Raw genomic sequence first — 16,453 nt, 5'->3', positions numbered from 1 at the left:
CACACTTTAAGAATATTAGCTTTGGAGTCAGAACTTCTGGCTTTGGGTCAATCAATAACTGTGTTATCCTGAGCAAGTCACTTAACCTCTGAGGCTTAGTTTGCTCCTTTGTGACATGATGATAATGTATATCTCTTATGGTTTTTGTGAAAATCAAATGGGAATACACTAAGCACATTTGGCGTATATTAAAATACTCACTTGTTTTATTTATAGTTCTTACACTATAAATACACATTGCATTAGCACTTTAGGATACACTTTAGGTTTTTTTTTTTTTTTTTTAATTTTTTTATTGTTATGTTAATCCCCATACATTACATCATTAGTTTTAGATATAGTGTTCCATGATTCATTGTTTGTGCATAACACCCAGTGCTCCATGCAGAACGTGCCCTCCTCAATACCCATCACCAGGCTAACCCATCCTCCCACCCCCCTCCCCTCTAGAACCCTCAGTTTGTTTTTCAGAGTCCATCGTCTCTCATGGTTCTTCTCCCCCTCCGATTTCCCCCCCTTCATTCTTCCCCTCCTGCTACATTCTTCTTCTTTTTTTCTTTCTTAACATATATTGCATTATTTGTTTCAGAGGTACAGATCTGAGATTCAACAGTCTTGCACAATTCACAGCCCTTACCAGAACACATACCCTCCCCAGTGTCCATCACCCAGTCACCCCATCCCTCCCACCCCACCCCCCACTCCAGCAACCCTCAGTTTGTTTCCTGAGATTAAGAATTCCTCATATCAGTGAGGTCATATGATACATGTCTTTCTCTGTTTGACTTATTTCGCTCAGCATAATACCCTCCAGTTCCATCCACGTCGTTGCAAATGGCAAGATCTCATTCCTTTTGATGGCTGCATAATATTAGGATACACTTTAGTAGCTGTTCCAGTGCCAATTAACAATATAGCTGATCTTTATAGACTTAATTTAAAGTTTCATCTTGGTTCCAGTTAAAGCATTATATATAAAATATATAAAAATATATCTAGGGTGATTCACATCACTATCTTTCATTAATCAAATGATGAAAGAAATTAATCTTTAGGAAAATAAGTTGACTGAGCATATCATGGTAGCAAGTCCATTGAACAAATTATAATTTAACTTCAGTTAACAGTTTTATGAGAATTATGGGAGAGTTTGCCTAGGAGGATACTTTTAAGAAGCATCATATAAGATTCTTTCCACATATATTGCTGTTGTCTGTATTTATCTGATGAGGAGAAATACCAGTTTAAATAAGTCAACCTAGTGACATTTAAAATCAATATGAGTAACTTTTAAATCCCTTATAAATTTTAGAAAATTGTTTATTCTACAGATGATTAGTTTTCAAAACTGGGATATACCTACCCCTGACTATACACTAAGATTTTTCAGGTGATATAAGGGCACAGACAGCTTTAAGGGAATCACTTTCTAGCCTGTCTGCTACCTTGTTTGTTTTTGTGTTCTCTTTTCCAATTTCTCTTACACATTATGCCTTGCCATATTGAATTTCCCATTATGCATTGATCCAAGGTATAAAATCCTGCAGGGTCCCAGCCAGTGGGAACAAAAAACTTGCTCTGGAAGGAGAGTTCATTGAATGCAAAGCAAAAGGGTTTTTAAAAGCAGGAGGTAGGGTAATTATGTTAAAAATAAAAACTCTTAGTAGCTTAAAATGTCATGTCATATCTAACTATATCTTGCCATATCTAGGAATTAAGAAGTGAGATCATTTACAAGGGTGAATATTAATTTTTTTAAAAAAGGACCTCATCATTCATTGGACATTAGAATAAAGGAGAGGGGAGGCTTATGAAATTCTCATACTGGGGGGTACATGTTAGAAACAGTTACAGATTCTTCCAGATGCTTCCTGTACTTCAGACTGTGACATTAACATGTATGTTTGACTTTAAGAATGAAGTTAGACTTTCTGAGGAATTGTCTGATCTAGTTCTTTATTTTGACAGTGAAGATTGGCTTTGTCAATGTAGTTATATGACAGATATTTTTCATAAAATAAATAAGCTAAATCTGAAGTTTATTTAATCATTGTTTGGTGAAACATATTTAAATCACATCTACGATATACAGTATCCCAAAAAGTACATCCTTCATAACTACTTAAAACATTTCAAATGATCATGTAAAAATATACAAGAGGGTACATAGCTTGCAAAATTCTTTTAGGGTAGGGGGAAGCCAAAACTTTTCAAGAAAAGTTATATAGGACTACTGTGAAAGTTATTTTCGCTGTATAAGAGATGAAGAAATGTATATATCTACTTAATAACTTACAAGAGGAAAAAATCCTTCATTTTACAGCACTTTAATTTCCATGTAGAACATGCTTTCCATTATAGTTTTGGTTAAGTCTGTATCTTGTATTTTTAAAAGTTATTTCTGTTAGGCATCGCTGTTATATATTCTTGATACCAGAGATATACAGTTGTATCTTTTTGCTTTGCAGTCCATTGCTGATGGTTTTAAAGAGGCAGTTCGTTATGTCCTTCCACGCCTTATGCTGGTGCCTGTTTATCATTGTTGGCACTATTTTGAATTATTAAAGGTAAGGTGAAGCCTTCCTGAGCCAAAAGTACTTGCATTTATGAGGCTTAAGAACTAGTTTTTTGTTTTTTTTGTTTTTTTAAAGATTTTATTTATTTATTTGACAGAGAGAGAGACACAGCGAGAGAGGGAACACAATCAGGGGGAGTGGGAGAGGGAGAAGCAGGCTTCCCGCTGAGCAGAGAGCCAGAGATGCGGGGCTCGATCCCAGGACCCTGGGATCATGACCTGAGCCGAAGGCAGACGCTTAACGACTGAGCCACCCAGGCACCCTGTTTTTTGTTTTTTGTTTTTTTTTTTTAAGATTTTATTTATTTGAGAGAGAGACTGAGCATGAGCGGGGGGGGGGGGGGCAGAGGGAGCGGGACAAGCCCAGGGAGCCCAATGTGGGGCTCGATCCCAGGACCCTGGGATCATGACCTGAGCCAAAGGCAGACGTTACCTGACTGAGCCACCCAGGCGCCCCAAGAGCTAGTTTTTGATCTGGTCATATTATTTTTCATACTTTTTATTCATAAAAATAAAGTATTTTAAATGTCTACCTTCTTTTCCATGGAGAAAAGCCTATATTTTTTGTTTTCATATCATATCCAAGTGGTAGATAGAGGAAAATATGTCTTTATCTGCCATTTCATAATATAGAATTTCAAAGTAATAACATCGATTACTTTTTTCATTACTTTTTGGAGGCACACAGTAACAGTGATTTAACTCTTATGTAAGTAATTCATAACTTTTATGTATAACATTGGTCTAAATTTCCGTCTTGTTTTAACTTATTAAGAAAAGTACTTTTAAAGTTGACATTTTTTTTTTTTTACCATGCAGTATAGTATTCTTCCTCTCTTGCTAGGACCCAAGCAGCATCTAACAAAAAATTATGGTAAAACTTGAACTCTTTTTATGTATGTATTTATTTATTTATTAAAGATTTTATTTATTAGAGCAAGCACAAGGGTGGGGGAGGAGCAGAGGGAGAGGGAGAAGCAGACTCTGTGCTGAGTGTGGAGCGTGACGCGGGGCTCAATCCCATGACCCCGAGATCATGACCTTGGCCGAAATCAAGAGTCAGATGCTTAACCTACTGAGCCATCCAGGTGCCCCATAATTTCAAAATATCTTGCTCGGTAAAATTTTCTTCTGCAACTCTTTAAATTGCTTTTTAGAAGCTAGACATCTTTCTGCCTGAGTATTTTGTACCTCTCCTTTAGGATACCAAGTTGTTGGTTTAGACAAACTTTTTAGATTTTTTTCCATCTAACTCTTTAGTAATAATATTAAAGCCAGAATAATTCTGTATCCTGTAGACACCTAGGCAAAGAATTCATTTGGTGATTTCTAATGAATAGCTATCTCAAGAATTCTTTTTTATGAAGTCTTATTACCCATAATGTGTGATGCTGAAGCTCACTAGCTTTTGAGCACAAATAGATGAACAACTTGATTCTGAATATCTCTATGGAAACTAATGGATCCATAAAGAACTCATAAAAATGATTGCAGGCTTCATATAAATAATACATTGGCTGCCCCAGATGTATGTTTGGATTTCTAAAATTTTTTGGGTAATATTCATGTCTAATTGGAAGTCCTATCATTAGTCCTATAACTTCCTTCAAATATTTGCCAACATTTAAAAATTCTGGTTTGACTTTATAATTGAAGCTTATTTTTTTCCCTGTCTGGATGAATGGTTTTTAAAATCTTCAAGGTTGATCTTATAGCTACTATGTCTGCATCTGAGATCAGGACATTAACCATGATGGCCTGACTCATCCTGAGGCCTTAGCTACTTTGCCACCAATTAATCACTAGGCTCCATGTCCTCTTAACCATTGTAATTAGGACTAGTAGAGTTGGTCAGCTAATTAAAATAAAGAATCAGGGTGCCTAGGTGCCTCAGTCATTTAAGCAGCCACTCTTGATTTCAGCTCAAGTCATGATCTTAGGGTCATGGGATCGAGCCCCATGTTGGGCTCTGCACTCAGCGGGGAGTCGGCTTGAGAATTCTCCCTCTCCCTCTGCCCCTTCTCCAACTCCCATGCACTCACACACTCTCTAAAATAAATAAATCTTAAAAAAATAAAGAATCATTAAAAATATTATATACATTTTATTTAAATAACCACAAAACCCCTATAGATGGAGATTTATATGTATTTATGTGTTAATCGGTTGACTTAGGGTAAAATCTTTTCTTTGAACATGAATCTTGCTTGCTTACATCACAGAAATTATCTTCATAGTATCTTCCTTATGCCTTTTTAATGGAGCTTGCCTTTAAAATTACTTGATTGAGTTTTCATATAAATATCTTCTTTTTTTAAAAAAAGATTTTATTTTATTATTTTAGAGAGAGCAGGAACAGGGTTTGAGGCAGAAGGAGGGAGGAAAGAGAATTTCAAGCAGATTCCACACTGAGGGCGGAGTCCAACACTGGGCTCAATCTCATGACCCTGAGATCATGACTTGAGCCTAAATCCAGTCGGTTGCTTAACTGACTGAGCCACCCAGGTGTCCTTATAAATATCTTCTTTTATACTTCTGTTTCTTTGACTCATATAATGAGTAATTAAATTACATAATTATAAGCACAACTTGCATAAACATATTTGGAAACATATATTACTGGTTCTCGGTAAGCATACAACTCAATTAGTGGGATCAGAAGGGCCTAAATATTCTACAATGTGGTCCAGTTATTAGCATTTATTGTCCTTGGGAATCAGTCTTTATGTTATACAGTGGGAATAAGAAATGCATTTAACTTCATGACTGTGATACTCTTGGTTTTTTAAAACATTAATTTATATGTCCTTGGGAATCAGTCTTTATGTTATACAGTGGGAATAAGTAATGCATTTAACGTCATGACTGTGATACTCTTGGTTTTTTAAAACATTTATTTGTAATTGTAAAATACACATAACATGAAACTTCACATCTTAGCGATTTTAAGTACACTGTTCAGTAGTGTTAAAAATATTGGTATGCAGCCAGTGTGAATGCACATTTGGATTGCTTCTACTTTCTGGCTACTGTAAATAATGCTGCTGTGGATATGCAGATATCTCCTCAAGAGCCTGCTTTCAGTTCTTTTGGATATAGACCCAGAAATGGAATTGCTGAATCAGATGGTAATTCTGTTTTTAATTTTTTGAGGAAACACTGTACTTTATTCCATTAGCACTATACCATTTGACATCTCCACCAATAATGCACAAGCATTCCAGTTTCTCTACATCCTCATCAACACTTGATATTTTCTGTATTTTTGGTTTTTGGTAGTAGCCATCCAGCTAGATGTGAGGTGGTATTTCATTGTGGTTTTGATTTGCATTTCTCTTCATATGCTTGTTAATCATTTGTGTAAGTTCCTGGGGAAAAAAAACTTAAGTCCTTTGCTATTTGGGGGGGGGGGTTGTTTGTGTTTTGTTGTTGTGTTATAGGAGTTCTTTATATATTCTGGATATTAATACTTTATTATATGTATCAGTTGCAAATATTTTCTTCCATTTCTGTAGATTGCCTTTTGTGGTATTCTTTGGCTCAAGTACTCATCCAAAAGAAATTTCATTTCATGTTAAGCTTACTTTGGATGAGAACCATAAGAAAGAAGGCTGGACCAGTGTAATTTAAGGCCGTCACATTCCTTAGGGAGTAGAAAGCACAATCCTGGAGCAGTTTTAAGCCTGTTTCAATCTGAAGTATTTGCTTCAGTCATATACCAAGGAAGATTTATTTGTGGACATAGCATTTAAATATTATTCAAGTTTTATTTCCCAGAACCAGAATTTATGATAAACAAGATAGAAAAATAACTATGTAATGAGAAATTATAGCATGTTACATATAGTTTACTTGAAATTATCTTTTTTTTCTAAAGATTTTATTTATTTATTTGACAGAGACAGTGGGAGAGGGAACACAAGCAGGGGGAGTAGGAGAGGGAGAAGTAGGCTTCCCACTGAGCAGGGAGCCCGATGCAGGGCTCGATCCCAGGACCCTGGGACCATGACCTGAGCCGAAGGCAGACGCTTAAAGACTGAGCCACCCAGGCTCCCTGTTTACTTGAAATTATCTTATAGTACATTGTTGGATTGTTGTTATTCATAACAATACTTTAAAGTTCATCTTATGGGTAATATATTTCTTTTTTGTTTTTTCAAATGTAATTCTTTTTAAAAAGGACTTATTTTATTTTATTTTTTTTAAAGATTTTATTTATTTATTTAATTGACAGGGGGAGAGAGAGAGACAGCATGAGAGGGAACACAAGCACGGGGAGTGGGAGAGGAAGAAGTAGGCTTCCGGCTGAGCAGAGAACCCGATGTGGGGCTCGATCCCAGGACCCTGGGATCATGACCTGAGCTGAAGGCAGTCGCTTAACCAACTGAGCCACCCAGGCGCCCCAGGACTTACTTATTTTAGAGAGAGAATGAGAGAGAGTATGGAGGGGTAGGGGCAGAGGGAGAAAGAAGCTCAAGCCGACTCTGTGCTGAGTGCACAGAGCCTTAATAGGGGCTTGATCTCACTACCGTGAGATCACAACCTGAGCCGAAACCTAGAGGCAGGCGCTGAACATACTGTGCCACCTAGGCACCCCTCAGATTTAATCCTTCTGAGGTTGATCACAAAGTACTTTCATTTTATTTTTTTTTTCTCAGATAAATTATAGATTTTTTTTCTTAAGGTATGTTTAATCCTTATGTAAGAGGAACAAGAAAATAAACAATTCATTTCCTGATTTATAAGTGACTTTATAATATACTTATTATATTCCAACATATTCTATATTTATCCTTCTGTTGGTAAGAACATATCTGGTCTCAGTTCAATATTGACGTATTCAGGGCCAAGTAACATTATTTTTTCTTTCTCTTTTAAATTTTTTTAAAAGAGTTTGTTTGTTTGTTTATTTATTTATTTATTTATTTGAGAGACAGTGTGTGGTGGGAGGGACAGAAGGAAAGAATCCGAAGCAGACTCCCTACTGAGCGTGAGCCTGATCCCAGGACCCAGAGATCATGACCTGAGCTGAAACCAGGAGTCTGTTGCTTAACTTCCAAGCCATCCAGGCGCCCCTCAAGTAATATTTTTTAACTCTCTGGTCATTCCTTGGAAATTTAGTCATGGAAGAAATAAAAATTCTCCTCTCAAGAGAACTTAATCCTTCTTAATTTAAAGCTTAACAGGAATACCTATTAGTGATAATTCTAATGAGGTTCGTTGGGAAAGATAAGCCAATATTTCCATCTGAGATGATTGAGTTTCTTTAGGTAATACTTTTACCTTTTACTTTGAAACACAGAAAAGTTACAAAAACAGTATAGTGTGCTGCCTTCACCTGGATTCGCTAATTGTTTAAGATTATGTAACATTTGCTTTGTCATTGTCTTTGTGTTCTTGTGTGTGAGTATATTTTAACATTAAGAGCTTGAGTCAGTTAAGCTCAGGTCTTGATCTCCTGGGTCGTGGGATTGAGCCCCCCACATTGGGCTCTGTGCTCAGCGGGGAGTCTGGGATTCTCTCTCTCTGCCCCTCCCCCTGCTCTCTCTCTCTCTCTCTCTCTCAAATAAATAGATCTCTTAAAAAAAAGAGCTTGAGATAATCTCTATTGAAATTAATGTTCTGACTATTGAAAAAGACTACAAGAAATATTTTGCTACATAATAAATACTCTTTCAGTGCTGACACATCATTCAAGGATGTCCTAAGGAATAATAATACATTTAATGAATTGAATTTCCCACCAAATTACTAAAACACTATTTTTACAAAAATGTAGAGAGAACTTTATTATTACAAAAAAAGAATTGATCACATGTATTATTTCACATCAAGACTGCACTCCCAGTATAATGAATTAGAAACAAATTTATAATTTATTATAATTTACCTTTAGGCACACAGACATCCACAGTAGATAGAGCATTTTATAGGAATTCAAGAGAAGCATATTAAGTATTTCAAGAAGTCTCATAGAGTTAAGAAAAAACTTACACGAAGTGTTAAATCTTGAGCAGGATATACTTATAGACAACTAAGGAGAATAATCAGGTAAGCAAGGAATATAGTCTTCAGTCAAGTTCATAAGATACTGCACCTAATGAAAGATCACTTCCACTTTATTTCTTATTTTAGGTATTATTGAAAGAGCATTTATTCTCTTTGACCTCTTTTCTAAAGCACACCAAGTTCATTTTATTTCTTAAAATGTGTAATTATCCAGTTTGTTTTAATGTTGAAGGGTTCTCTTCAACTCATGGTCACCAGATTTAGGCATAGACCAGTATTCTGCCTAGTTGTGTCTGGTGTCATTGTAGAGAGGCAGTGTAGTGTGTGGCAAAAAACATGGACCATGGAATCAGAATTTCTGGGTTTGAATACAGACTCCGCTCTTCATCTTGGGTGAATTACCTAACTTCTCTGTGCTTTGGTTTCTTCATCTGTAATATGTATAACAATAGTACCTATCTTACAGAGTTGTAACTAAGATTAAATAAGGTAATGCATAAAAGAACATGCACTGAGTAAAAACTCAATAAATGTTTGTTATTTGTCTAAACACTTAACAAATTATGAATATTTATACAACAGTTATTCATTCTAATTACCTTTGGGTACCTACCATGCAGGTACTATACTAAAAATGAATAAAACCCTGCCAGACTTTAAGGAGTTCATGGCTTAGTGAAGAAGATGAATATTAAATAATCGCAACAAATAAATGTAATAAGTGTTTAAGAAATAGTACTATGGAATCGCTGAGGCAGGAGTAACTAACCCTGTCTAGGGAAGTAAGAAAAAAATTAATATAGGTGTTGGATATATAGGGATTTATCCTGCTATTCTGATGTGTGTATGTGTGTATATTATTTGCTTTTGGGAGCAATGAAAGACAAATGTTGAGGAACTATTGCAGATTAAAAGAGATAATAAATCACAGTATATGTAAATCAGATCATTATGCTCTGCCATGTAAACTTTGGTAGTACTGTATGTCAATTATATCTTAATAAAACTGGAAAAAAGAGAGAGCCAGTGAAATCATGGCTGTATCCTGTATTGGAGGGAAAATTACTCTAAAGGACATTATTGGGACATTTGACAAAATTGGATATGCACAAAATTAGATAATAGAATTTCATCAATGTTAAATCTCTTGAAGTTGATCACTATACCATAAAAGAGTTATCTTTGCTCTAAGATGCACTGCTGACGTATTAAAGGAGTGAAGGGGCATGATACTATTTGAGGGTAATTTGTGTATCACTTGAGCTTTCCTCATATTCCAGAAACAATCTCAAAACTATTAGCAGTGGTTCTCCTTCCTCAGCAACGAACCGAAAGGGGATAGCATCACAAACTACTCTCAAATAGTTCAGGGGAAAAAACGGTGCACATATACTCACACACGGACTAATGAAGCATACGTAGCAAAATGTTTAGAGTTGGTGACTCGTGGTATACAGGAATTATTTGTATTTCTGTAACTCTTGTATAAATTTGATATTATTGCAAAAGAAAAAAAATTAAAGGGGGGAGAAGGGGAGAAGTGTCATAGAGAAGGAGGCGTTTGAGCTGCCATAGAGGCTCATTCACCAGGTGGAGAAAGAGGGCCAGAGGCGGATATGTGGAAAGCCATAGGGATGTGAAGGAGCATGGCTTATTTGCAAGTAGTTCAGTATGGTAATTTCTATGTCAATATAAGATGTTTAGAATACATTATTTCAAATGTCTATAGACAGGTAGCTTGGATATTTATTTATCTGATGTTTATTAAATCTCACTGATTATTAAAGTTCAGGAAATGTTTAGCAAATTAGTAGACTAAGATTATGGCAGAGCCACTGCTTTAGCTACTTCGATCACTAGGAAATCCTGTGCTTGAAGTATCCTGAAATGTCCTTTAAATATCTTTTTTTTCTCACTCCTTGACAGCCTTTAACTATAACATGGATATTTAGAAATGACATGGCCATTTATGTGTAAGAGTTTGAGCAGTCTTAAGATCAAATAGACTAGAAATTTAGTATCCTCATACACCGAAATAAAAAAGCAGCTCTTGGAGAGCCTGAGTGGCTCAGTTGGTTAAGTATCTGACTCTTGATATTGGCTCAGGTTATGATCTCAGGGTTGTGAGATCAGGCCCCGTGTCAGGCTCCACACTGGGCAGTGGAGCCTGCTTAAGATTCTCTGTCTCCCTCTCCCCTCCACCCCTGTTCTCATGCATGCTCACTTCTCTCTCTCTCTCTCTCTAAAAAAACAACAAAAAAAAAAACAGTTCTCATTTTGGTAGAATCTTATTATTAGAAATAATTTGAATTTTGGATCAACAAAAGTAGTAAGAAAAAAACCTATAATTAAGCATTTTATATCATCAATATCCATATTTACTAAGGAAATATTTTAGAGTAGAGCTGAGAAGAATTTTTGTAAGAGATCTTTAAAGCAGCAAAATAAGTGATTTTGCCAGTAATTTTCACCTTTTGAAGTCAGAATGACCAAGCACTGATACTTTTCCAAACATCTTTTGGTATTTTGCCTATTTTCCCTTCATCCTTTCAATTTTTTATTTCCTAATCTAGAGATTAGATTTTATTTTTAATGATAGTCACTTAAATTATTAAATTGCTGATCTTGTGATAGCAAGACTTCTACATGTATCTCAAAAAATATCAGATGGCTCTGTGCTCTAGGGAATAATTTCTAGGATATATACATGAAAAGTAATGGACGTAGGGGAGCCTGACTGGCTCAGTCAGAAGAACATGCAACTTTTAATCTCGGGGTGGTGAGATTGAGTTCCATGTTGGCTGTACAAATTACTAAAAAATAAATAAACTAAAAAAAAAAAAAAGATAATGGACCTAGAACTCACAGTTTTTATTACTCAGTTCCTTGCTGAGGAATGGGATCATTGCTGAATGGTTTTCAGACTGTTCTTGGAATATTAGAAAAATTGATCACAAAATTTCTAGTAAGGTAGTTTAAAATCATAAAACTTAAATTTTTAACAATTTTCAGAAGGAAAAAAATTTTCAGAAAGAAGTGATTATAAGTTTTCCATGTTCTTGCATAAATGTATTTTTGTATCTGTATAATCTGTATATAATATCTGTATAATTCTCCACTTTGACTTCTTCTGTCAAATTGAACATTGGAGCATCATCCAATCTGAATTATTTATCATAAGGTAAATTTTCTTCTACTTTGAGAGTGAGATAGAAGAAAAATTTTTGGATAAATCCAGTAGAGCCAGAGTTGTTAGAATTAATAATGTGAATTTATAAGCTTTTATTTCTAAGGGTTAATGAGATAGAATATTAACTTTTATGGTTTCTTGATACTTACTACAATGGTTGAATTTTATGTTGTAAAAAATATCAGTTGAGGGGCGCCTGGGTGGCTCAGTTGGTTAAGCGACTGCCTTTGGCTCAGGTCATGATCCTGGAGTCCCAGGATCAAGTCCCACATCGAGCTCCCTGCTCGGCGAGGAGCCTGCTTCTCCCTCTAAAACCCTCCCCCCCTCTCGTGTACTCTCTCTCTCTCTCTCATTCTCGCTCTCTCAAATAAATAAATAAATCTTAAAAAAAAAAAAAATATCAGTTGAATCTCACAGACGCTGTTTGCAGAAAAGTTTATGGTGGATTGGGGTGCCAAAGTTAGCATACTTGGTTATATTGTATAACACAGATATACAAGCTTTTAGGCATTTCTGAAACTTAAGAACTTAATCATTAGAGAATATGAAATAATTTGTGTGTTTATCTCATTTGTAATTATTAACAAAAACAACTTATAAGCATCATGTTTTGCATATTTTAAACTATTTTTATGTATCTGGAAAATGTCCAAATGGTTTTCACAGTTGCTTTTTTTTCTGATTGCTATGGCAGTAGTGCTTAATATCTGTATTATATTTACATATGTAGAAAGAGAGTTGGTTTTGAGAGATCAGGTATACATAAATAAAATTGTAACTGGTTTTATTAAGTATATTTAAAATTCATTTAGAGTTTATATAATGGTTGTTGCTGTTTCCTCTTTAACTACAAGAAAGGGAAAGAATTAAGCAATGCAGGTTTAATTTTTGTTTGTTTTTCTTAGCAATTGAAAGCATGTAGTGAAGAGCAGGAAGACAGAGAATGTTTGAACCAAGCTATTACTGCTCTTATGAATCTCCAAGGTAGTATGGACCGAATTTACAAGCAGTATTCACCTAGACGCCGACCTGGGTAATTCCAAACTGTTGAAAATATGAATGCTTCTGCATATTTCATTTATATCTGATGCCTCATTTTCTAAAGAAGTGTTATTTGTAGTGATACTTGCATTCTTGAAAGTTATACTTCTGTTTTACATTTTTCTTTTGGTCTTTTAGTTGTGGAAAATTGGCATTGTCTTATTGTTAAGATGTATTTAATAAAATTTTAAAAACTAAATCTAATAATTATACAAGAAATTTAGGTTTCTTTGTAATTTTAGTTCGTATGGCATTTGGAATGAAATACAGAGTTTCTCTAGTACTTCTCTTTCACAATAATGAAATTGAGGCATGTATCAGTTGTGGCAAAGTTAGTAGAAGAAAGTAAATGCTGTGTGCAAAATCTGGTGTTTGGTTATTTATAATATTGTTGTCACTTGATTTGAGGTAGTTCACAATTAAAGAAATTTGGGTTGCTTAGCCATTGAAAAAGCTAAATTTATCTTGATTTTTTTTTTTTTTTAGGGATCCTGTTTGCCCTTTTTATAATCGTCAGTTAAGAAGCAAGCATCTGGCTATTAAAAAAATGAATGAAATTCAGAAAAACATAGATGGATGGGAAGGCAAAGATATTGGACAGTGTTGTAATGAATTCATTATGGAAGGTCCATTGACACGAATTGGTGCTAAACATGAACGACATATTTTTCTCTTTGATGGCTTAATGATCAGCTGTAAGCCCAGTCATAGTCAGTCACGCCTTCCAGGTTATAGTAGTGCAGAATACAGATTAAAAGAAAAATTTGTCATGAGGAAAATACAAATATGTGATAAAGAAGATACTTGTGAGTGCAAACATGCTTTTGAGTTGGTATCCAAAGATGAAAATAGCATAATATTTGCTGCTAGGTCTGCTGAAGAGAAAAATAATTGGATGGCTGCACTTATTTCTCTTCACTATCGTAGTACACTAGATCGAATGCTAGATTCAGTGTTATTGAAAGAAGAAAATGAGCAACCATTGAGATTACCAAGTCCTGAAGTGTATCGTTTTGTGATAAAAGACTCTGAGGAAAACATTGTTTTTGAAGACAACCTGCAAAGTAGAAGTGGAATCCCCATTATTAAAGGAGGAACTGTAGTGAAATTAATTGAAAGGTTAACATATCATATGTATGCAGGTATGTGAAACTCATTGCAAATGCTTACCTACCTAGGGCTGAGAATCTAAAGCTTTTCAGGGATGTTAAAAAATGCTTGAGGCATGGAAAAAATAGATTGCCTCTGAAATATAAAAAGAATTCTACAGAATCAAAAGGAATAAATAACTAACTAAATACCCCTAAGATATAATATTATAGACTTCATTTATTATTAAATATTCATAAAAATTGTATGAATCTTGAATCGGGAAACAATCCTTATTTATCAAGAAATACCATGATTGACAGGAAGACCATGGTGGGAGGAACCAGAAAAAAGATAAAGGAAGGAAGCCCTCCAAAATATGCTACTTTGAATTAATGAAACTGAATAAATTGAACATACAACCTGTTTTATACTCTGTCTTTTCAGATCCCAATTTTGTTCGTACTTTTCTTACTACATACCGTTCATTTTGTAAACCACAGGAATTGCTAAGCTTACTGATTGAACGGTAAGAAAAATATTTATTTTACTTACATTAACATTTCATAAAAAGTTAACTGTTTTGTTCCTTGCAAAGTGGTGGGTACCTAGCATGTACTCAAGTTGTTTTTGAACATAATTTATTTGGCATTAAATTAGTAGTATTACTGTTCTCTTCAATGTGCTCATTAAAATCTCTGTTTATAACAGAGGTCTCTTCAGATCTTAGCAATATTTATAGTAGTAATAGAAAGACCCAATTTTGAATATGTATTTTAATGATTTTTTTGTGCAATAAAATGATACTTCCTTAAAAGAGACTTTTTTTATTTTTTATTATTTTTTTAAAGATTTTATTTATTTGAGAGAGAGAGCACGAGCAGGGGGTGGGGTAGAGAGAGAGGGAGAAGCAGACTCCCCGCTGAGGAGAGAGCCTGATGCGGAACTGGATCTCAGGACCCGGGATCATGACCTGAGCTGAAGGCAGACGCTTAACCAACTTAGCCACCCAGGTGCCCTACTTGTCACTTTTAAACAGACTTTTTATTAAGGAAAATTTCAAGACATATAAAAGAGTAAATAGAAGGGTATGGTAAGCCATCATCCAGCTTCTGTAATTATCAACCTATGTTTCATCTGTTTCCCTATTGACTTCAACACCCTAACCCCAGGATTATTTTGAAATAAATCCTAAACAACATATTTTATCTGTAAATATTTTCATTTGTATTTCAAAGGTAAGTATTCTTATTAAAAACATAATCACAGGGGCACCTGGGTGGATGTCGTTAAGCGTCTGCCTTTGGCTCAGGTCATGATCCCAGGGTCCTGGGATCGAGCCCTGCGTTGAGCCCCTCATTGGGCTCCCTGCTTGGTGGGAAGCCTGCTTCTCCCTCTCCCACTCCCCCTGCTTGTGTTCCTGCTCTTGCTGTGTCTCTCTCTGTCAAATAAATAAATAAAATCTTAAAAAAAAAACAAAAAACCATAATCATAATCTCATTATTATACCTAAAAAATTTAACAGTTCCTTTATTATGATTAGTTTTTAAAAATTAAATTTTGGATTGAATTTTTCTTTTTTAGATAGTATCTGGGCTCCAAAATAATTTTGTTTCACATTTAGGGGCACCTGGGTGGCTCAGTCGTTAAGTGTCTGCCTTCGGCTCAGGTTGTAATCCCGGGGTCCTGGGATCGAGCCCTGCGTCAGGCTCCCTGCTCCGCGGAAAGCCTGCTTCTCCCTCTCCCACTCCCTCCGCTGTGTTCCCTCTCTCCCTGTGTCTCTCTCTGTCAAATAAATAAATAAAATCTTTAAAAAAAAATTTTTTTTGTTTCACATTTAAAAAATTTAGTACCAGAATTTTATCTTGACCTGTGTCATTATGTTGTACTATGAAAGTAAGTTTACCAGACTGAATCACTGTAATATGCTATGAAGATCTACTCAGTTGTATTTCAGTGTCCAAAATAAGGAAAGCACATTTCTAAGACTTATATTTTAGCTATGATTGGGCAAGATTTCTTTTTTTTGTTTTAGCTTTTTGATTGTTACCTTATCCACTTCAAATATTGTTCTTCAAATATTGTTTAAAATTCAGTTGGAGCCTTCTCTTGTATTTATACTCATTTAAGGAAGTTTATGTCTACTTTCATTTTAATAAAATAAATACTAAGGACAGATTATTAAATATGCTGTCTCTGTTATGTTAAGGAGGATATACTCCTTACAGATTTTGTTATGTTTTTTTTTTCAAATTTTAATTATTTTTTTAAAGATTTTATTTATTCATTTGAGAGAGAAAGAGCACAAGCGGGGGGAGTGGCAGAGGCAGAGGTAGAAGCAGACTCCCCGCTGAGCCTAGAGCCTGATGTGGGGCTCAATCCGAGGACCCTGTGATCACGACCCAAGCTGAAGGCAGACGCTTAACCGACTGAGCCACCCAGGCACCACTAGATTGTTTTTTTATGTAGATTGATCTTTTCCATTGACCTTTTCTATATTGATCAGTGCTAGTTATTACTTTTTTTTGATAAAAGTAAGAATATTAAAC

General features: G+C 35.1%; 1 protein-coding gene across 1 annotated transcript in view; it reads left to right on the top strand.

Moving 5' to 3' along the window:
* The window catches only part of SOS2 (SOS Ras/Rho guanine nucleotide exchange factor 2), an 83,809-nt gene that overhangs the window by 37,043 nt on the left and 30,313 nt on the right, over positions 1 to 16,453 (top strand). Inside the window, exons 8-11 of the mRNA XM_036110616.2 lie at positions 2,469 to 2,567; positions 12,680 to 12,807; positions 13,302 to 13,957; positions 14,352 to 14,433. Of these exons, the coding sequence (XP_035966509.2) occupies positions 2,469 to 2,567; positions 12,680 to 12,807; positions 13,302 to 13,957; positions 14,352 to 14,433 (965 nt within the window). The remainder of the gene's footprint in view (positions 1 to 2,468; positions 2,568 to 12,679; positions 12,808 to 13,301; positions 13,958 to 14,351; positions 14,434 to 16,453) is intronic.

This window comes from Halichoerus grypus, chromosome 8 (assembly GCF_964656455.1).
Source record: "Halichoerus grypus chromosome 8, mHalGry1.hap1.1, whole genome shotgun sequence".
Classification (NCBI taxonomy): domain Eukaryota; kingdom Metazoa; phylum Chordata; class Mammalia; order Carnivora; family Phocidae; genus Halichoerus; species Halichoerus grypus.
This window is presented reverse-complemented; position numbering and strand designations above follow the sequence as displayed.